At 45.0% G+C, this 22,500-nt stretch overlaps 1 protein-coding gene across 4 annotated transcripts in view; it reads left to right on the top strand.

Moving 5' to 3' along the window:
* pdgfab (platelet-derived growth factor alpha polypeptide b) overlaps positions 1–21,057 on the top strand; it is a 22,683-nt gene extending 1,626 nt beyond the window's left edge. Inside the window, exons 1-7 of one of the 4 annotated variants that reach the window (XR_006824004.1) lie at positions 220–815; positions 2,108–2,204; positions 6,830–6,964; positions 8,173–8,363; positions 17,117–17,243; positions 17,905–18,029; positions 18,737–21,057. Coding sequence is in view for 1 of the 4 variants with exons in the window: in XM_046042666.1 (XP_045898622.1) it covers positions 753–815; positions 2,108–2,204; positions 6,830–6,964; positions 8,173–8,363; positions 17,117–17,243; positions 18,737–18,750 (627 nt within the window). In the remaining 3 variants the exon portion in view is untranslated. Of the gene's footprint in view, positions 1–219; positions 816–2,107; positions 2,205–6,829; positions 6,965–8,172; positions 8,364–17,116; positions 17,244–17,904; positions 18,030–18,736 lie in introns of those variants that run through there. The other 3 variants (XR_006824006.1, XR_006824014.1, XM_046042666.1) reach the window with 3 other exon arrangements.
* The last annotated feature ends 1,443 nt before the right edge of the window (positions 21,058–22,500 follow it).

The raw sequence follows: 22,500 nt of genomic DNA, 5'->3' as shown, positions 1-22,500 counted from the left end.
TGGGTGTGGGTGTGGGGGGGGGGGGGGGGGGGGGGGGGGGGGCATGCTATTGAGTCTTAAATCATCCAACCAGCCAACCAGCTCCCCTCGCTGAATAGATGCACGATCACCGAAACGCGAGGGGAGGCGCAACGGGCACGGAGCTGCTGGCTCTCTATATCCAGCGGCTCAGAGGCGCTCTGACTCCATTCACCCACACAGCCAAGGACCTGTGCAGACTGCTGCAAGACAGGCTCTGGATAGCACAACACGGACAACTTTCTCCCTTGTGATTTTCTGAGAGGATCTGCTCGTTTGGATTATATTCTTTTATGACTATTAAATACTATCATATAGAAAATACTCGTGCGTCTTAATTCTGTGTAACTCCAACAGCTGCGTTGTTTGATATTTCAGTAAACTGTGCTGAAGTTTGAAGCCTGTTTGTTAGGGGGTGAAGGACAAGTGCAATGCGCGTCTCCTGGGATTGTCCCACTTGCGCCTGAGGAGCCATGTCGAGCTGCCGCACAGAGCCTGTTCAAGAGGACGCAGTCCAATGTGAATAACAAAAGTCAACGTCCAGGCTCTTAAGCTTTTCACAGTTACAAACAAGTGCAGCAACGGAGTCTGACTGAGTCCGCTGAGCAGCTCTGACACCCCGGTTTCTCTCCCCGAGGGGATGGTTGTGGATCCTGTGGGGCCAGGAGCGATTCTGCGGCTCCTACAGAATTACACATATTTCTTGATTGGGGTTAAATCTAAATTAAAGGGAGATGAGAGCCGCACTTTGCTACTTCCTGCTGTGGACGACGTACCTGCTGCTGGCCACCTCTGAGGTAAGGTTACCAGGACAGAGAGGTAGGGGGCTGGATAGACGGTGTCCCTCCGGTCCCATGTCATACACAGTAGTGCGGGTTTTTATTCTTGTGATGGTGCAAAGTGGTCACAGAGCGCGCATTTCTGCAACAGCTACACACTGAACCACAACTTGATGTCCTGAGAAAGAAAACTAACTTTTGATTTAAAGCCTGCAATGAGGCAGAGATAAGGTTAGGTTAGCGCGTAGCCTAATTCATTTAAAGTAACTCTTCATTTGAATGAAACTATAACCGATCCAAACTGTCTTTTCACAGAAAACGGTTGTTTAGACTGTGTGGCTATTTTAAGAATTCATTTTTCGAGACTGAATAAACAGCATATCAGCTCCAGTTACCACGAGGGTCAGTGACAACGAGCTTTTGAGAACTCAACATCGCGTCTGCACTTGGACTACTATCACAGTTATTTTTGGCTTTTATGCCAAATCTGTTTGTAGCCAGAGCCAACTGGGCAAACGTTTTGGTTGGGCTAAGCGCTTTCATGGGAACCGCTCCGGGCGATATAAATAGCCACTGTTCCTGTAAGGCTGCGCGGTTCGCTCAGCATGAGGTGCTGGCAGGACCGCAACAAGTGCCAAGTGTGGCGAGCTGTCGTTAACACGGGCGGACGTCGCCCCGATTCGTAGTGGAGTAGCCTACCAAATTCCTTTAGAAAACAGACGGTGTAATGATGTTTCAGCTATCAGCCAAGGGAACAAGATTAGTAGCATAAAACGAGAATTTAAATAGGCTTGGGTCTAATCTATTTGTTAATCCGAAATCCAATTAAAGCAATTAAATCAAAGCAGAAGCTAAATCAACTCACAATTAAATTTTTATGATCACAATCATTGTCCTGCATGCCAGGTACAGGCAATGGAAATATTAATAAGAAATATTATAAAATATGTATTTTACAGGGAAATAGTACTTATTCTGGAATTATCTCGTTGCTGAACTAATCGCAAGATCGTAATATAAATGTCTGATGTCATCCTTCAAGCATGCTCCTTTCCATAGCATAGATTACTTAAATTGCATAATTTCTTAAATGGGTTAGGCAGCACCTTCTCTCCAAGTGAGTGGAAGGTATGGCAATGGGTTCAGATCTGCTCGCTGTGGTTGGCACATTGTTGTTCTTCCGGTTAGTTGTTCAAACCTTTGCACGTTTATTTACACAGACAAACAATTACACACGCGTTTTGCCACCGAACCGACTCATCTCTAACCTTCGTCTCTTGTTTGATTTCTTTGCCCCCCGGTCCGTAAAGGAAGTGGAGTTTCCCCAGGAGCTGATAGACAGGCTGTCCCACAGTGAAATCCACAGCATCAGCGACCTCCAGCGGCTACTGGACATTGACTCCATAGGTAAATTGTGCCTCTTGATACTTCTATTTACAGACCAGATTTAAATTTTTATGCTGAAGCCCTAGATGTTGTTCACGTGTGAGACTGCTATTGTTGATGAAACCACACGTGGTAAAGTGTGGTGCTGGAAACAGCTGCTCCATGATTAGCAGGAGCCTAAGCCTTTATTAGCTGTAAAACGCTCTATTGTGGAATCAACTTTAAAGATAGCCTTCTTGGTAGTCACCTGAATATTAGCTGGTATGGCGACTTTCCATATATGTTTGCCTTAGTGAGACAACATGTGATGGCCAAATCAACCAAGCCAAATAACTGACTGTAAAATCTTGCCTGGGAAGCATTCAGCCCTTGTGGTCCTTTCAAACTGCAACATGTTCACTACCTTTTTTAATAGATAGATGAATTTTGTGTAATAATTACTCACAGAAACCACTGACAAAAGCATCATTAAGTCATCATTAATGGATCCACATAGGGAGGAGCTGAAGTTTGAGTGACATTTGATCAAATAAGAATTAGAGACTTTGTCAATCCTGCAGCTTTGGTGGATTTGGCGAACAAACAGGAATACCTGTTGTTTTGGCTCATTCTGCAAATTGTGTTCAGGTAGGAATCAGTGACGTTACGGCTCCTGAAATCCACCTCCAAAGACATGCTCATGACTAACAGCCTGTACAGGAAAATGCAGAGGGCTCTGTGCACCCAGGGGAGCTGCCAAGTGCTGTCCTGGCATGCATGATATCACAGTAACTGTGATAGGTGTGCCTACTGTACACATGTGACAAAGATGGACTTTCACTGGCAGGCATTTATTTGTGCATATTCTATCAGCTGCTGCAATAAACTGGCTAGAGAAACCAGACTTCCACATAAGTTGCCCTGTAAACAGAGACACAAGCTCGCAGGTCAGGCGGGTTTCTTCAGCTTCAGGTTCTTAGAGGTGCTGCTTCTTCTGTGGTGGATTACTACTCTGTCTCAGACTGTCTTATATTGAGTTACAGGGGTGCGCTAGATGAAGCTGTTTGCCTTCACACGAGCCTCTATTTACACATACCCTGGCCTAAATCAATTTCAGGGCTCTCCCCTAAAGATTTGTTGATGGAAATAGGTAATTACTAAATTTACTTTAACAGTCCCTAATGATGTAAGCTACCTCACTGGTCATAGCTCATTAGTAACCTCAAAATTTATACTCAGCAAAGGGACATTAGGACTGGTTCACTCAAGTCTCAAGTATTTGTCTGTATAACCACACGATTGCTTTTCCGATGGACGTATCAATTAGGCCTAAAAGCCCCACATCATTAGTGTGTTTAATACATTAATTCACAATCAAACCAACCTGTACTCCACACAGTGATCACCCCACTTTACGCTGAGCCCAGAATAGAACCCCCGGAGTGCCTCTTGCATGAGAAGAGGTGTTTATAATTGAATTAACATGTCTTTCTTCAAACAGAGGAATGTTTTGCAGGGTAACAGTAGTAGGCTGATTATTATTATGAGGACATAAATCTGTCTGAGGGCCAGCTTGGCGGTCCAGGCCAGCCCATTAAAAAGACCTTTGACGCCAGCCAGAGGGGTATTTTCTGAACTTTTGTTGCGGACAGGAAAGCTACCAGTATAGGCTGAACTGTACACGGTACAGCATGTCAATCAGGGAAGGAGAAAGGGAAGGCTAATATGAGGTGTTTGTTAAAGCCTTGGGGAGGATCTAAGGACTGATGCTGTGTTTTGAAGGGCACAACCAGAAATTTTGTTTTAGCATTTTATTAATCTAGGCAGATGTTATTTTTGTGGTGTTGGTTTACCCCTGTGTGACACTTGGTTGTCATTATCTGAGCTCTCTGTCTCTGGATGGATGACTTTATAATTCAGCTTGTGTGTGTCAGGAGCACCGAGAAGGCCTGCAGGGCTTATCTGGAAATGCTGGATGTTTCATTCAGTGCCTCTTTGCTCAATGCCGGCTTGCATTTCTTGTTTTTGTGTGTCTGTGTGCACACGTCCCGCGAGGACAGTGTCTTCAGCTCTGACTGACAGATGAGATGACCCCACCGTAGTCTGCAGATGGCTGTCTGGCCCCTGAGGTGCTCCTTTCCTCGCTTTTCCTCTTCTCTATCTCTGTCTCCCTCCTTTCGCGGCCCCCCGGCCTGCCTGCTCTTATCTCTCTCAGTGAAGGACTTTGACAGAAAAGGGAACCTGACTCTTGGTTTGAGGCAGAGGTAGAGGAGGGAGCAGGAAGATTCTGGAGGTTATATTCCTGCTACACTTCACTCAGGAAGGACACAAGTTTGTTGCTCAATCAGCTTTGTTTCTGACAAGCTGGCAGTGTGTTTACCTCCTGGACAGTTGGCAGCACTTCATATGAACCTACAGTTCTTCAAAAACAAGTTATTGTGATTCCTACCTGCTTTCACACCCATGGGAAGACCTTTTGCCCCTATGACCTAAACTAATACTGATACAACTCAGCCATGTAACTGCTGACAATAAAGAAACAAGGGGGAAAGCCAGAGAGACAGAATTATAGGGGCACTTACTACAAAAAGTCAACAACATGTTGGCTATTTGTAGAGTCGAGGTAGAAAGAAAAAGAGGAGGAGGAGTAAAGGGAGGGAGCTGAAGCCTTCAGCTAATGGAGGGAGTAATTTGCGAGTCATGAAAGCCTGATTCATGGCGAGAGACTGTCTCCTGTCCTCTATTCTCTTGTCTCAGTTTGACGATGCTCTGGGCGTGTTATTACTTCTTAGTCACCTGGAACCAACAGAGGAGCAAACCCCTCACTCTAGTTTTAGTCTACATCTTTCTCTTGAACACCCATTCTTTTCCTGCCTCTCTCTCCTTACCAATTCTTTTCCTGCATCTACCTGCCTGGTCACTGATTGCTTCCTTTCAGTATTTCCTTGTTTCTCTTCTCAGTATAAAGAAAAAAAACAGAAATGTCCTTTTATTGTGCTGAAAAGAGGACTCTGCAGTCTATAAAGGACTTCTTTATGTCCCCCTCCCTTTCTCCTGTCAGCTCTGACACAAACTGTCTCCGGGTGGCCATTGGTGTGACGCCTTCCCTCACTCCTGTCCTCTACTGACAGGGGGAGACGAAGAGAGGGATGGCTGTGATAGAGTGAGAGGAGGCATAGTGGGAGTTTTGTCAGTGACCCGGAGTGTTAAAAGGTTGTTAGGTAGGAAAATCAGCCAGCTTTCACATCGAGTCCACCTGACGGTGCAGACAGTGTAGCTGTATGTTTGCATTTATAGGTCATGCACTGGAGAGTGTGTGTGACATATGTACAGTTCATGTGTGTCTCTGTATGTGGGTATACTGGTCTGACAGACTGAGAGCTCAGCTGCAGTCAACACTTCCTTTCTGTGGACCTTTGGTTCTGGGTCACTGGGTGTCTGACTGACTGCACGACAGGCTGGAAGGTAATTCCCTCCACTCTCACTGAGGGGGCAGACCTGGAAAAAAGAAGGCATCCAAAAGCAAATAAACAACCAATCCCAGAGGTGGACCATGCATAGGCAGAGGAAATCCCTTCAGACGTCTCTGGTCAGAGCACAAAGGAGCTGGATAAGTGGAATGTGTTTGCCTGTGGCTAAGCTTTGTTGTGCTGGTGTACATTAGGTTTTAGCATGTTATGGAGGATAATGAGAGGAGTTTGTGTAGTTGGGAGTTGTGTGTTTATGTTAAGTGTACAGGTGTAGGATTGTATTAGCCAGGTGGGTGGGTATGCTGTACCGACAGACAGGTAGACCCACCTACTTAGCAAACACTCTCAGGCTCTTTAGGATAGGGCAGTATCCTACGAACAAGCTTTATCGTTTTATTGCTGCTCTGGCACTCTTCTGTAATCCACCTCATTCTCTGGGTGGGGACCAAAACAAGCAAGCTTTATCAGATGACCATGGCTGTGAATAAGCTGAGCTGGCTATATTAGACTGGAGTTGGGGAGCTTTAAGAAGCTACCACTGCAGCACAACAAAACATGTACTTTTCCAAGCCACTGAATGATTGAAAAAAAGCAAACATTTTCAGGTAAATGAGAGACACGAAACCACTAATTAGGTGCAGGGATAATGGTGGCTGAATACCACCTGTCAAATGACCACTTTAGTCCCCTGTGTGTCTGTGAAAGCTGGTTGTTTTTGAAGGAGCATGCTGACTCACCTGCGCCTGGTTACTTTATTCCCTCTGGGAAAGTTCAGCCAAATGAGTGAGTGAGGCTGACACACAAAGCTTGCAATTACACAGAGGTCTGTGTAAAACTGTGCACCATGCATGTACCCTGTGTACTCTGGACTGTTTACCTCAATTTGTGACATCATCAGTAGTCACCCCACCTGCCAGCCAGCATGTCGAAGGGAACACTAACCCCTTCAGGGAATCAAGGCATGTGTTAAATACAGCCCAAGAAGCCAGTTGGAAGTTACCATCTCATTATGGTCGTGTGACTTACCAGTACGTTGGTTGTTGTGGAAGGGGTATATAAAGGATCAACAGCCTTTTGGTGAGGCCTAGCAAGCTGCAGCGGTGGTTAACAGACTCATGGTTGGTTTATTGGTTGAATAAGCCTTTTGTGTTCTCTCTGTGTGACATTATTAACATGGCTGCCTTCTGTTTTGACGAGGTACGGGAAATGATGTTATCAAGGAGCCCAAGCACCACAAACACCACAACCACCATAAGAACTACTCCCGTAGTCATGGTTACTACAATGACCTGAAGACCTCCCAGCTCCACACCCGACGCAAGAGGAGCATCGGTAAGACTGAATGAATACTACCTGCTTCACTTTGCAGCTCAGAGGTTCCATCATGATTGCATTTTGGCACTATATATGTCACAACTTGGCATTTCTTATCTCTTACAGTGTCACAATGTCCTAAAAATAACCTCTATCTTAAATACCCCCGACGCACATGTTCCCAGAAGATAAAACAGATCACCTTACAATAATTACAAACTAAGCTAATGGCTTTTATACAGCTTTTGAAAGGATCCCTAATGAAGAGATCTACCCAGTATTTATGGCAATCAAGGGATCGTGACGTTGACGAGGACGTCTGACATGAAACCTTTTAATTGGCCAGAGGCTTGCAGATCTAAGACACGCGTCAGGAGAGAAATATATCCTTGAGCGTGGAAATTCCAGGCATTCAGGGCTCAAGTTGCAGCTCGCCTGGGCTCTCAGTTAGATTTCTTCATAAAATGCCACGCGGTACGATATCTGATCGAGGCGTGGAGAATACTACGTTGTGTGCAAAGTGTGTGTTGTGAGGTGTGTGGGACTGGCTGCGTGTTCCCATCTCTCCCAGCAGCGCAGCATTTAAAGCAACGCAGTGGCTGGTCGTATTTCATGTATGTGCGCTGTATCATAAGTGTATGATACAGTATACCATTTTGGCAGCTTTCCACAAAAGCCCTCATGTTCTGTACATGATGTACATATCATCTTTATGACATGGTGGTATCTTACTGTCACATCTTTCGGTTTGAGTGCCTGTCAGAGCATTAAATCTGAAGTGAATGCTTACTGCCATCCTCTTTTCACTATGGCCGAAAGGGTCAAAGGCCATCATTAGATTTCCCACCGCTGAACATAAAGGTTTTCTGGCGCAGTCACGCTGCATTAACCCCAATGAGGGCTCTGAACAAAGGAACAGTCTCTTTCTGTCTCACCGACTTGATCCCAAAGCTCCTTAGCTGATATGAGATCAGCTTTTTGGATAGCTTGTCTTCTTGACAGCCTTAAAGGAGGTTGGGCGTGATCTGAGGTAAGACAAACAGCTCCCACATCAAGTGAGTCATCAAATAATGAGCAGTGAAGGAATGCATGAAGCAGCTGGGAGAGAAAAGCACAAATTACAACAATACATCAGCACGCGCCTGCATTTGGAAAATGTGTCAGTGAACACTCATGCAGACCAAATGCATTAACTCGACTCCTCCCCCTCCCTGTCTTTCTTCCAGTGGAGGAGGCGGTCCCGGCGGTGTGTAAGACGCGGACGGTGATCTACGAGATCCCCAGGAGCCAGGTGGATCCCACATCTGCCAACTTCTTGATATGGCCGCCCTGTGTGGAGGTGAAGCGCTGCACGGGCTGTTGCAACACAAGCAACATGCGCTGTCATCCTTCCCGTAAGCACCACCGCACCGTTAAGGTAAGATACACAAACACACACACACACACACCCCCACCCACACTACAGAACAGATTGCCTCCAAGCTCGTTGACTTTCTAAAAAGCATTCCTACAGTATATTCATAGGCAATGCACAACATCTCATTTATTCCACAAACCCCCTCACCTGCACCACTTTCCCTCTCACCAGGTAAGTGAATAAAAATGTGATTCAAGGTTGGTTAATCTGCCTCACGCTCCTTTCCTCCCTCACTCCCTCATTCCTCTACAGCTCCTCTTCATTTCAATCTTCCTCTCTCTCCCTGAGCCATGCATGGTCAGTAACTACAGTGCGGCCACCTTACCTCCGTTGAACCCTCCCCGTCTCCTTCTATTACAGCCGATCACCACCCTCTCTCCTCATAACTCTGTCCCATGTTTGGCGATAGGCCAGGGCTGCTGTGCCAGGACAGCGGGAGAGAAGGAAGAGAAGGAGAGAGAGAGGACAGGGAGGGAGGGTTGTTGGCACCTTCAGCCAGGACATCTGTTGAGGTTTCGACCAGAGAGGGATGCTGCTGCCAGAAATAAGACAGAAAGAGAGGGAGAGAGAGAGAGAGAGAGAGAGAGAGAGAGAGAGAGAGGACGAGGAAGAAACAGTCTCCCGTACCTTGAGAATGTCATCGGCTACTGCGCAGCTATTTCTCCACTCCCTGTTTGCTTGGCCCTTTGTATTTTCTGGAAGCAGTGAGCCTGGAGGAGACAAGGTGACAAACAGAAAGAGAGAGGGGGTAGAAGGGGGTTGCACTGTTCTCAGAGGCTCGTTGGCATCCGTAACTTGAAAACATGTCCTTCTGTTCAGGATCAGAAGAGACACAGTGGCTGGAGCTGAGTTGTATTTCTGCTGTATTTACACTACAGACTGTTAGCCTGTGCAAGGCTCTGTTCGGAGGTATGGGAGTTATGTGCTCTGTTCTGTGAGAGCAGAGACAACCGGGGGATAAACAGGATAACCTGGAACACTCTGACTGTCTTTGTTTCTCTTTGAGTCAATCTTTGGTCTGTTGTCTGTTCTCTTCATTCAGTCATTGTGATCTTGCCCAACCACCATGGGCACTGGGACATTGCTGTCTGTCTCTGTTATTTTGAAGATGCCGCCTTGATAGACCAGCAGAGTAATAAAACAAATACCAACCCCACCTGCTGCTGCCTTCTTGCCCATGGCATACAGGCACAGGTCAGGAAGATTTCAGTATGGATAGGAGGACATTCTCTCTGACCTCCTCTTTTAGTTGTAGAGTAAAGGCTGCACTGACAAGGCGGCCGTTGTCAGGCACAGGGCACTGCATCCAGGGCAGGGGGTTTATGGTCAGACATGCTGACTCAGAGCAGTAAGAGAGTCAAGCTCTGATATAAAGCACAACTTTGTAACTTTGTGTCTGTCTGTCTGTCTGTATGCAAGCTTGTCTGTCTCGCTGTCTGCCAGACATTAGGTGTCTATCATCCTCAATGGGAGCTCTGTCTGTGATCAGAGTGACGAGGACGGATGGAGAGACACTGACGAAGGCAGAAAAGACATTATGAGGCTTGATTCAGCTATCCCTGGAATGTCGTAACCCATGCGACTTTGTCCGTGTCCCCCTCATGACACTGAGGACAAAATGAGCACACAGACTGGAGAGGGGCCTTCAGGCGCGGTAGGCAGGGTTTCATAGGGCCATTTTTCCATGCAGTTCCAGCCGCGGGGTGAGGGGGGCTGAGATGTGTTGTATCCCTGGAAAAGGTCATCCGTCATGGCTTGCTCCGGTCAGGAGACATTCACCACATTGTGTGTGAGAAACATTGTTTCATGCCAAGTTTTTTTTTGTCTGTCCTCAGCAATTAGTCTGAATAGGGGTTTAGTTTGTGCTTCTCCCTCCGTTTATTAGAATCTAAAAATGTTGCCCGTCTACCCTGAGTCTGACTTGTTTTCCTTGTGCTGGCCAAGGATGGGAAAAGAACACATTCGCTGTGTTTCTTTCCATTTCATGCCACTATGCATTTGTCCAAAAGCACCTTTATTTATTTATTCCCCCTCTTCTGTGTCTCTCCCTCTTTCCTTTTTCATGCTGTGGACCCAAAAAAAGAGAACGGGTCTGTGCAAGCCCTGTACTGTACAAGCCTGTCCTGTTCAGTGGTGGGCTAATAAAAAAGATAAATTTAAATAGGACCAGCCTGAGGGAGGAGAAAGAGCAGATCCTAAAGTCTCTTTTTTTTGGTCTCCCTTTTTCCCCTCGTTGGATTCTTTTGCATTTCTCTTGAACTTATATGATAATCTGGTCCATCACTGTCATAGGTGTGTCTTTAAAATGTAATTTGTGGACATGTAGGTTGCGTTTCCGTTGTTGCTTGTGTTGTCAGCATGCATTGAGATAGGAATGAGACAGTAAATGTGTCAAGTGTAAAGATAAGAGTTTTGCCTGCTATTTTGAGATGATTCAGCATTCATAAAAGAGAGAGAGAGAGGCAGAGGTGGAAAGAAAACCAAAAATGAGACAGAATTCTTAATGAGTTTTTATGCAGTCAGACTCTATCATCCCAGCATTCCTTTAACTCCTCCCTCACCCCATCCCACCTCCTTTTGCACTTTCAGTGACACCACATTCACTCCCTCTATCCCAGCATCTTGGCTCTCCCATTTATTTTCCATCTAAGTGATTTCTACACATTTTGTTCTCATTTGTCTTTTACTTTTGGTGTTTTCTCACAGAAGCCTGGCTGAACATGTTCGCCGTTTTGTCAGTGTTTTTGTGTCATAGTGTTCTTATAGTACACAACCTGGATATGATGTGAAAGTAGTCAGAGTCAGTTAGTAGGCCTATATAAGTGACATTTTGATTTCTCTGAAACTCCCTCTGCCTTCTTTGTTTCTTAATCTTTTATCTCTCCTCTCTCATTCACTCCTGGCTTTTTCTCCACCATCTATCCTGTATTCCTGTTGTTCTTTCTCCTCGCCGCTTTCTCTCTGTCTCTCTGTCTGTCTCTGTTTATGGCTGCAGCTGCATGCAGTTTTCCCGATGGTTTTCTCAGTGCTTTTGAGCCAAAAGCACTGAGAAAAGGCTTGCTAGACGAACTCACACACAAAACAACTGGTGATTTTGGATAGGCAGGACTGCAGAGACTAGTATACAAGGTGTATGTGGGATAGAAAGAGAGTCCATTAATAATAATAATAATGTGCATGTGCACTTTTGAATGTGTGTGGGTTCTTCCTATGGGGTTGATTACATAGTCCACGATACAGGCAAATAATGGAGCTGTCACTCATCCCCTCACTCATTAACTCTTACGGCTTCTGCAGTACTGTAGTATTTGGTCTTTAAATGCATTAAATTCCCCTTCCTCCATCACAAACCCGCATAAGCAGATACAGAAATGACACCACCTGATATTCATGATTACATTTGTGGTAGGTAATCAGGTGAGGTAATGCACAATATCAAAATGTTTTCTTGAGTTTTCTGCAGCACATATACAGAGTTTAGAGGAAATTAGGTCCTCTTCTTGTGTCAAGGACAGCTTAGAGAGCGCTTTTCATTGCCGTCATCAGGAGCCTCAGTCAAATCAGTATGGCATTATTTGCCAACAATAAAGCTCAGTTTCTCTCATTTGGTGTGGTTTAGTAGCTGGACATTTTTGATGGTCCTCGAAGCATATTGGTATTTTGCAGAGGTCAGAGAGGGTCGTCAGCGCACATCTGTGTAAACCCAAGAAGGAGATTGTTTGTATGTGTGTGTGTGTGTGTGTGTGTCAGATGGAGAGAGAGAGAGAGAGAGAGAGAGAGAGAGAGAGAGAGAGCTCCATGCTGTGCTATGTAACCCCCCCACCACAGTGCAGGGACAGGGCCATTTGTGTGAAGTGGCAGCAAGAGGAAGACGGGCCACAGAGTAATGAAGTGTTGATGGCTGCTTGATCAAAGTGGAGGCTGACAGAGGCCAGGCAGACACTCAGCACAGTGCTGAGTGTGGGGGTCCACACATCTCCCTGCACTGGCCCCGACCCCATCACACACACACACTGACAGTTACTTCAGCGACAGTGGGTGAGATCTGGGTGTTGGGGGACGCAGTAGCTGTAGCCTTGCGGTTGGGTGGGACCCTGACTTATGGGGTGTTTCATAAATAAAAGACACTGTGACGGTGATACAGTGAGCATGATTTATGATTGTCTGAGGGGTCCTGTGGATTACGTGAGAAGGGGGGCAGATGGGAATAAGGGGCCTCCCTGTTTGAAGTCCCTTGCAGCTGTGAATTATTTTCTCTTTGATTCACGCAGCTCTTCAACTAGATGAAGAAGGGTGAGGGAGTTTGTGTGTGTGTATAAATGCGTGTGCGGTGTGCACAGCGGGGGTTGCGGGGCGGGTCAGAGACCATGGGAGCGTCCCGCCAAGCCAGAAGCCGGAGAGTTTGGCTACTGCCACACCGCCTGGAATGTATCAGCTTGAGCAGGAAACGTAGCAGCCGTATTTTAATCATATTTTTACTCCATTTCTGTATTTTCCTTCAATCCTCGTCTCCTGTCCTCCCGTTCGCTCTTCCCCTCTGACTTCATCCTCCCCTCCACCTCTATTCTCCGCTCCGTCTTGGAGTCTGATTGTCTGTTATGTGAAATAGTTGTTCACTCCCTCCTCACTCGTTCTGCAACACAGCCATCTCCCACTCTCTAATTTTACCCCTCTGTCTGTCTCTACCATTTACTTACTTTTTTGCTCTCTCTCATTAAAATCGTATTTACTTTCCCCTCTTTTAAGTGCTCAGTAGTGTCTTTCTCATCTGCAAAGAGAGGAGAAATAAATGGAAAGATTCTTTGATATTTGATATTGCACGATAGCACACCAAACGATTAGGGGCAGATAGATATTCACATCTGGAGATACATTAATGAATGTATGTGAGAGAGAGGTGGGGAGAGAGTGGTGTGCCATGAAGTGCCTTTTTGCCATTGCAGGCCTGTGAGAGACGTGATAAATGTTCTCCTTGCTTCCTCTCTTCTCCACACACCACCTGTGATAACCCCTTTCACCCGATGCCCTGTGTCTGTGTGTGTTTCGGGGGTTGAAGCAGAGGGCAGCAGCAGGTTGTCTCGGCTGTCTTCTTATGTGGTTTGCTCTGTCTCCCTCTGCAGATCATGTTGCCCTTTTCTGAGTGTCAATTTTTCTTTCTTAGATTTCAAAAGACAATCAGATAGACAGATGGAAATACAGGCAGCTTCTTTACGTTCCTCCTCCCCAGAACTTGCCCCACCTCTCCTCCTCTGGCTCACAGTTTAGCGTCACAACAAGAGTGCTTTTTCCAGGGGCACAAGCTCTGAATGTCCCTCCTGATAAATAAATTGCCACCCCACTCTGTGTCTCCAAGATGCCTCCTTTCTCCAAACACACACATGCATTCTTATTTATTTTTGCTCGCATCTGTCACTGTTCCAGTTCATGATGGCCCGCGGTGCACATCCACATCCCCGTTGTGTTTTCCTTGGAAGGTTGGAGTAAAACTTTCCCCTCCATCATGCTCTCATCAGTGCTTCGTGCTCAGGGAATTCCCAATTAGACCGACCGGGACAATCGGCTTTACACGCAGGGTAGTGAGGATAACATAGACACTGAGGACAAACCAAGGGGGTGTACTTCTCAGAGCCCCTGCCTCACCCCAACCTTCTGGATAGGATATCATTCCACAGCCACTCAAGGGAACTCTTTCTCAGGGCCCCGGCTTCCTAGGGAGTTTAGAGCAGTTTGATTTATACAAAGAGAGTGTGGGGCCCCTGGTCATAGCACGGGGGTCTCTTTCTGATGTATGTTTTATGTGGGAAGTCATTGACTCTGCGCCGGATTGGAAGTTGGTGTTCTTTGCACAGAAGTGAAGAAGTGGCAAAAGTGGCAGAATTAAATATGGATTTAAAGTGGAATAATTGAGTGGAAACCGCCATTCTTGTAACGTCAACACTTTCCCATAGCATGGGAAACAGGAAACAAGACAAAAGGAGAAAGAGAGTCAACAAAGTGGGCAGAGCAGTGGCTGAATGAGAAGTATTATAGCACAAGTTATACACATTCGCAGACAAATATGAAAGTGTGAGTGTGTGCTTTTGTGTGCATAGTATCTCCTGCAGGGAGGGTTTTTAACCCTGCAGTTTGAGGGGCAAGGAGACAAGCCCACCACTGGGCCTCTCATCAAGGGGTCCATCCCCTTATTCTATAGCTGTTTGTTTGGCCAGAAGAGTTTGGGTTTGTGTGTGTGTGTGTGCGTGTGTGTGTATGTGTGTGTGTATATATGTGTTAGTCATGAGGATCAGCCTTAGTAGTAAGTGTCAGACTGTTTTTGCTGCATGCTGGCTACTCAGCTAGCTAGCTTAGAGTTTCCTGTAATCAATGGCAGCAGAGCCGTCTCCAGAGACAGTGGCATCGTTCATCTCTCTTTCTTTCTTTCTTTCTTTCTTTCCCTTCCACCCTGTTTTTCAGTCAGATCATTTGATTAAACATTAGCAGTGGTTTTCTTGGAAATTTGTGTCATCCTTTGATACTGTCTGCAGTTTTAGATAACAATAAAACTTCTCTATCTATCCTTTCAGGGTTAGTGTAATAAATGTCTCTTGTGGTATTTCGTCTACCATTGTTGGTAGTTGTTCGTCACTATGTACTTTTGTGGTATTCCATCTACCATTGTTGGTATTTGATTATCATTGTTATGTACCCTTATGGTATTTCGTCTACCATTGTTGGTATTTGATAAGCATTGTTACCTATGGAAATATTTGTATATTATTAGTATGTATGGTATGAATGTGTGGTTTTGACTTGTGCATACACTGTTTCTAAATGAGGTATTATTATTATTATTATTATTATTATTTTTAATTATTAATATTTTTTCTTGGAGATTATTGATGAAGGAAGCAGCTATTTTTTGTATGTATAAATTCTTTGATAGACTGGGGTGGGGTTTAATAAGTTTTACTTCTTCCCACTCCATTTCAAGTATAAGTGTATAAGTTATTATTATTGTGTATCTTTTCTGTTGTCACACTATTTTGCTTGAAATAAATAAATAAATAAATAAATAAATAAAAGTGGGTAACCCAGAAACTAAATGTTAATAGGTAACACATGAATGTCATCTTATGCTAATCATGATCAGGGTCAGTCCCTCCTCCCCCTTCCTTAAATAACCCCCCCTGTTTGCACACACACACACACACACACATACACACACACACAAACACTCGCGGTCACTAATGAGAGTGATGGTCCTCCTTCCTGATCTCAGTTCTTCCCGCTCTGGCCCTTTCACCCACTCTCTCTCGTTCTGTCAGGGCCGATAACAGCAAATACACCACCGCTAACCCAGACAGCATTGTCCTCTGTTTGCTCACTGCATACCTCCTTTGCTTGCTTACCCTCTTTTCACTCCCTCTTTTCTTGCTCTTTCTCTTCTCTCGAAAGAAACGGTTGCAAAGGAGCGGCCAGTGGAACCGCTGGTCCCCGATTCCAGTTTTAGCCTCACCAGATGACTCTCCAGCCATTGTTACAGCACTGACATGATGCAGCTCTAGCTGTGTGAATGTCAACATTATACTTGACAGGGATTGGTATGTTCGTTTGTCTGCATGACTAATTTACCACTGAGAGCCAGTCTTGGCAGTATGCCATGACAGGATAGAGGAAGAAAGCCTCTCATCAGTTTTGGCCCTGCGTCTCTGCGTGCATGAACCTCATGCTGACTGCAAAACGGTGTTGTTCATAACACCAGAGAGAGCTGGGAGATTGTCAGCCAATATCCTCTCTCGTGCAGTGACCAGGAAGATAGGTGAAGCAGGGGAATATTGTTTCCATGTGGCCCCCAGGCCCTCAGTGGTGGATGAAGAGGTTACCTGCCCTTGGCACTCAGATCAGAGAGGGAAAAGCATGTAGCCACCTCCCCTGAGTTACACAACACGATCATCATAACCTCCATGCAACCTTCTCTATTCAGCTTTCATCTAAGCTTTAATCAACATAGCCTATCCATAACCCTCCGAGGATTGGTCCTTTTCATTACTGGCTGTTGGGTGGGAAGTGGAGGTCAGCCCTCTTGTGTTAAACTGGGTGGGTATAAGCTGGACTCAAGGATAGGAATTCATGCATTGCTTTTGTGTTTGTTAGATTGGAAGGGCTACTTTCTGGGGTTCCACAGCTTGATTAGACCATGTAAACATCTTGCATTGTACATGTTAAGCAACACTTTCCCTAACCCATAGAGACGTAATCATGTGGTTTAAAACCAGCCTACATGTCGGAACAAGGCGAGGGAGTTTGGGTGTGTGTCTGTCTGGATGTGGATGCTCCAGGCCTGAAGCAGGGGGGGGATCTCCAAGCCTCTCTTCTCCTGCCAGGGTAAACCTTCCTTGGGCCATAGGGCCTATACCGCTCCCCCCTACCTCCCATCTCTCCTTTCCCATTGTTTGAGCTTGCTTGGACAAGGTCATAGACTCCATCCAGTATTTACACACCTGATCAACAGCCCATAGAGCACATAGCGAGCGGAACTCAATGCATCAGCCTCTGAGGAATGCTGTCGTCACACTTCAAACACAGTAAGGCAAAGCAACGGCTGGCGTTTTTTATGAACTGGTTTATGAAAGAGTCATCAGTCACAGCTCTACGCCTCTTGATGTTAGTGGATGGGCATAGAGTGTTTGCATTCATTGACGACCCATGCACGGCGAAGAGTAATGATGTCATAGGAGCTCGGGAGCTAACCATTTCTCTCTTCCTTTCTTCAGGTAGCAAAGGTGGAGTACGTGAAGAGGAGGCCCAAGCTGAAAGAGGTCTTTGTGCGTTTGGAAGACCACCTGGAGTGTGTGTGCACGTCACATCATCATGTGGTGGAGCATTCAGATGCAGAAATAGGTAAATCTGACCCTCAAAGTTATTGTACTTCATAGTTACATTATCACAAATAGTGGCCCAGCATTGCGTTTTTGAAGAAAAATCACTCTGTGGCTGAGTTTGATGGCAGAGTCCCGTTCTGGTCCCTACGTCATCATGCATCATCAGGCTTTTCTGCCTTCCTCATGTCAGTCTAATGGTCTCTATCTCTCTGTCTGGCTCTTTGGCTTTGCACTGGATGACCTTTTTCTATGATTGCTCCCAAACAGACAGACACATGTGAGGTGGCTCGCTATTGCAAAATAGCTGTAAATTGTAAATTGCTGTAAAGCTTGAATGTTTGTGCATTGTGGGACGGGAATGTGTGTATGTGTTTGTATGTATGTGTGTGTGTGTGTGTGTGTGTGTATAAGCGCAAATCTGTGTGTTAAGGGAGTCTGTGTGTTAAGGGAGGGTGTCCAAAGGCTGCTTGGCATGACAGCAGGTTAAAGCCTTTCTCTCCCTCGGAGCAGATAAGCGCTGTGTTGTGTACTGATAAGGCATCTGAAGTATTTATAGTGTGTCATATCTTTGTGCTCTCTGCTTCTGTCCTTAGGCTGTTGTGCCTCTTTCTGTGTCATAAACCATGCTTCTTGCTTTTAACCCTCCTTCCTATCCACCCTCCCCAACTTTGTGTTTTCAGGCCATCGTAGGGCTAACGGTAAAAAAAGGAAACCTAAAAAGCTAAGGCCCAACAAGGATTTATTGGCGACATAATAGAGTTGCACTCATTACCTAAAGTCCACTGGAGAGCTGTGAAGGGAACAGGTAGGACTTTAGCACCACGGTGTCCTTTCACCTTTTGGCACTGCACCGGCCCAATCAGGGCACAAAGAGCCAATCACCATCACCAATCACATCACTGTCAAACAGTGCGAGAAGAGGGAGGGCTAAGGAGTACCATGCTTGATGCCCCAATGCTGCATGCTGATTTTGTGGTCTGCTGAGCATGCGCACTCCATAAATCTGCTTTGTGGTGTTGTGCTTGTGTGTGGTTGTGTGCACTGTTTTTGTCGTGTTTTATGGTAAGACACTGTATGGCACTGTTTGTTTCACTGTTTAAAAGACACCCTTTTCTCTTTTTTTGCTTTTGTTCTTCCTCATCTTGTTATCAACAATATTCTCTCTCACCTCTGTACCTAAAAGAGTTTTTTGGTAATAAGAATTGCACCACAAACATTCTCATCCACCTCTATGTCTTTTACTTTGTGCACACAGAAAATGACACATATTTTTGACTGGACATAATGATGTCTGGTCTGATCACAGGGCTTTGAAATCTGGAGAAATGTGATTCAGAACATTGTGGGGTCTTGTGTTTGTTGTGTCAGCTTGTTTGAAATGCATGAACACATTGATGCAATTGGGCACAAAATGCAAAAGATATAATCTGATTTTTTTTCACAATGAAACCCATGTGTTGTGTTTGTAGAATTGTGATACTAATCTCAGCTTTGTCTTTCTCTCTCCCACAGTGGACGTGAGGTGAGACAAATCAGAACAAGGGACTTCAGCGTGGGAGGGATCTAAATAGAGGATGCTGCCAACAGGAGACCTGCTGTGTCCTCATTCCCACTGCCATTCAACCTTCATTTAAAAAACAGACTTTTCTGTTAGAAGAGAGACTGAAAATACACAGACAAAAATAATTAAAATGCCAAAAGTGCTTTTTTTTAAAAAAAAAACAGTAACCAGTGATGATGACTTCCTCTGTAGCATGCCACCTAACCAGACAACTGAACCCTGCCGCTGATTAAGAAAAAAAGAGAAAGATGCTGTAGAGCTCAGGCAGGGCAGAAAGAGGCCGAAGGGAGATGATGAAAGGGATTTGAGTTGAACTTTTTACAGACTTTGTTTGAACAAGACGGACAACAGAAACGGCTATGAAACAGTTGGATCAAGCTTTCGTGGGAATCTGGTGCTCAGACTCCAAAACAGCAGTGAATGACCTCCAGCTGGGCAACATAAAAGTGCCCTGCCCTGTTTGAATGACTTGCATACACAGGAAGAAAGAAGGACAGATATAGGAAAAACAATGGAAAGAGAGAGAGACAAATGGAGGTGTTTTTCTTTCTTCAAAAGACTCTCTATGGACTACCAAACATTTTGAGTTTTTGGATGTTTGCTCTGAGTAAAGAGGAAATCTTCTCTGACACCCCTGATGGTCTGTGACTTTGCCCACTTCCAATGTACAGTTAAATTTGAGAAGGAAGATGCGCCGCTACTTACAAACTATTTATACGCACAGACATTTGCTTTCTGTGTCTTACAATACAAAAGAAAGAACAAAAAAGATATCTTAATGATTTGGAGACATGCAAGAGTTCAGTGTGGTCTGGTTCTTTGTAACCATAAGTATCACAATCTCAATGTCTGTTTTGTTTTTTTAGTCAATGTTATTCTTATCATCCATGTTTCTTATTATATTACAGTATATCTGAATTATGTCAAGTCTTGTATATGGTTTGGATATATGTGCGCAAGGAGGAGATGTGAGAGTCAGTACAGGAAGATGCTTTATTTTTGTTATGAAATATATTAAGCTTACTTATATCCAAGCAGGAATTATGTTTATTTCTTTTATTGTGGTTGAATGCCTGTATTTAATCCATTGGAAAAGATGCAAAAATGTGGGCAGGTTTTGAGATAGATGAGGGAGAAAAGGCTGCCAGTGCTTGCTGGCCTGTGTACATCAATGCGTCACAGCTGTGAAGAGAGGGGATAGAGAGGCTCAAACATGGCAACTTATCAGTGAGTGGCCTTACTGTAGCTTATTCTACCGCCATGATTACCACTGTCCAATCCTTAATGTAAGAAGTGATATTTCATATAAACATGCATACAGCACATTAAAGTGTGTGCCAATCATGCCAATCACACAATATAATGTTCGAGCACTCTAGTGTGCATGTATGCCTGTATGGGTTGGGATAGACAGGGTGTGTGTGCTCTCACACAAGATTTCTCCTCTACAAGAGGCTATTTTTCACCCATATCACTTTAAAATTGATAAGGAGGATGCCGGCCCACTCTGCCTTACAAGCACACATGTTGTGCCTGCAAAGAGTAAAGTCCACCTTAAAGAGTGAATGAGCGAGCACAGCAAATCGACAAGTGTATGAATGGGCTCCTTGTTTAGCCAGGCAATACTCTTTGTTGACAGGAGAACAAATCACTCCACCTTGGGAAGGTACTCACACCTTATGCAGCCACATACCGTCAGGACAGATGATGTTGCGTGCTCTGAGGTGGCCTGAAAAACCGTACAGCTGGACTGCACTCGTGCCCCGATGGAACAAACATCCCCACCAGTTTCTGTAACAGTAATGAACGTGTAACCAGGCCAACACGGTACAAAAGTAGCGGTCGTCTTCCACCCTGTGTTCAAATGAGGAAATCACTTTGAGTGAGTCACTGCACTGTGAAGTGAGTCAGGTGAAAGTCAAACGAGAAACGTTTGTTGAAACATGGCTGTATCGGCTGACTTGTGGACATCAGATCACACACAAACACACCCAGCCCACCTGTGAATGAACTAGCCATCAGTTGACTGGTGCTATATTTATAAAGCTGATGTTTCATCACTGTTCACATTCACATTTATATCAATGTAAGATAGTGTTCTTAGTAAACCAGGGACCACACTTAGAGCTATTTGATTAAAAAAAATGCCATTACACTATCACCAAGCCTTCATTACTTTTCTTTTGGGCTTCCATTGGATAAAGACAGCAATAATCATAATTTATATATTTATGTTTTCAACAATAAATATATTTCTGCTTATGAAAATGTTCACTGAATGTTGAGTCCCATAATTTGTTTGCGTTGTGTCTGAAGGATGATATTAAATGTAGGTTTAGACCAAGATATGCAGCACCAAAGACAGACTGGAAGTAAAAAAGGAAATGAGCAATATTAAGCTGGACTGCAAAGCAGAGGAGAGAAGAATCTAAAGGTTAAAGGGACCACCCTGCACCAGAAAAAAAAACATACCTGCTCCCTCATTAGTAAGAGACTTTCTAGCAAGTTTTATCTAAATAACTATAATACACCACAATGCAAAAGATATATAGATAATGTAAGCGTGTGCTGGTGCTGCCGCAGGAGGCAGGACAGAAGCTGGATGTGAGGGTGGTGATGTATACAGGAAATGTGAGCTTTTCCAGGCTTGCAGGCTGAGCAGGAGTTGGGCTTTATTCCAGGATCCACAAGCAGCAGACGGTAGGTGCTGGAGGCTTTATTACTTTTCCCAGAGCAGCTCACCCTAATCCCAGAGCTAAGGGACATGAAAGTCTCTCTCCCCTGCACTTCCCGGCCATACACCCAGCTTATTACCTCAGGAGGGAGCCAGATAAAGAAAGGCAGAACATGAAAGAGAGAAAGGATCAGTAAGACAGCAGCTCAGCAAGCCAGTGGAACAGAGGATGAAGTGAATAAAGTAAAGATAAAAGGAAGAGCAGAGGCTTGATTGATTTTATTGTTTTAATCTGACATGCACAGCTTCATTCATAAGGAGGGAGGGACGGTTGAGGAGTCAGTATAGTGTGTGCAGTATGTTCACCATGCAGGAAAAAGAGAGCAATATGTCATGGTGAGGAGGATTGAGCGCAGGGGAGAGGGGTGAGGAGACCCTGAGGAGTGAGAGTGCAGGGGGATGTGTGGAGAGGGAAAAAATGAAGAACAGAGTGAATGAAGTGGACTCATGATGTGGGTAATCGGCACCGCAGCAAGAGGGGGCAGACAGGGCAGCACTAAGTGGACATGGTTTCATAAACAATGCCAGAGGGGGACAAGGGGGCAGACAAGGTGTGAAGAGGGCTGCTGAATTGGCTCTCTGTGTGTGTGTGTGCAAGTGTGCAAATGTGTGTGCAATTGAACAATACAAAGGAGGTCTCCCAGTGTGAAACATGGACCGCTGGAATTTTGGGCTGTTGCGGAGGACAAACTGGGAGTTGACTACCCACAATGCACAGGGTCGGAGTTCAAGGTTCAGGGGTCATGTGGGGGATGTTGCTGGTGGTGCCAAGTGGCGGATGCATTGTAATACTTTAATCACCTCCCTCCATTTCCGTGTTTACTGTAAATAAAGTCTACTATTCTAATCAAACATTTTTTGTACATTTTAGGTTTTTACATTATTGGATTTAAAACTTGATCTATCTCACAGAAGCCGTTCATTTACGAACTCAACCCCCTCAGAATCAGCCTTGACTATTTCCTTCCCAGTTTACAGATC

This window comes from Micropterus dolomieu, linkage group LG02, assembly GCF_021292245.1.
Source record: "Micropterus dolomieu isolate WLL.071019.BEF.003 ecotype Adirondacks linkage group LG02, ASM2129224v1, whole genome shotgun sequence".
Taxonomy (NCBI): Eukaryota; Metazoa; Chordata; class Actinopteri; order Centrarchiformes; family Centrarchidae; genus Micropterus; species Micropterus dolomieu.
This window is presented reverse-complemented; position numbering and strand designations above follow the sequence as displayed.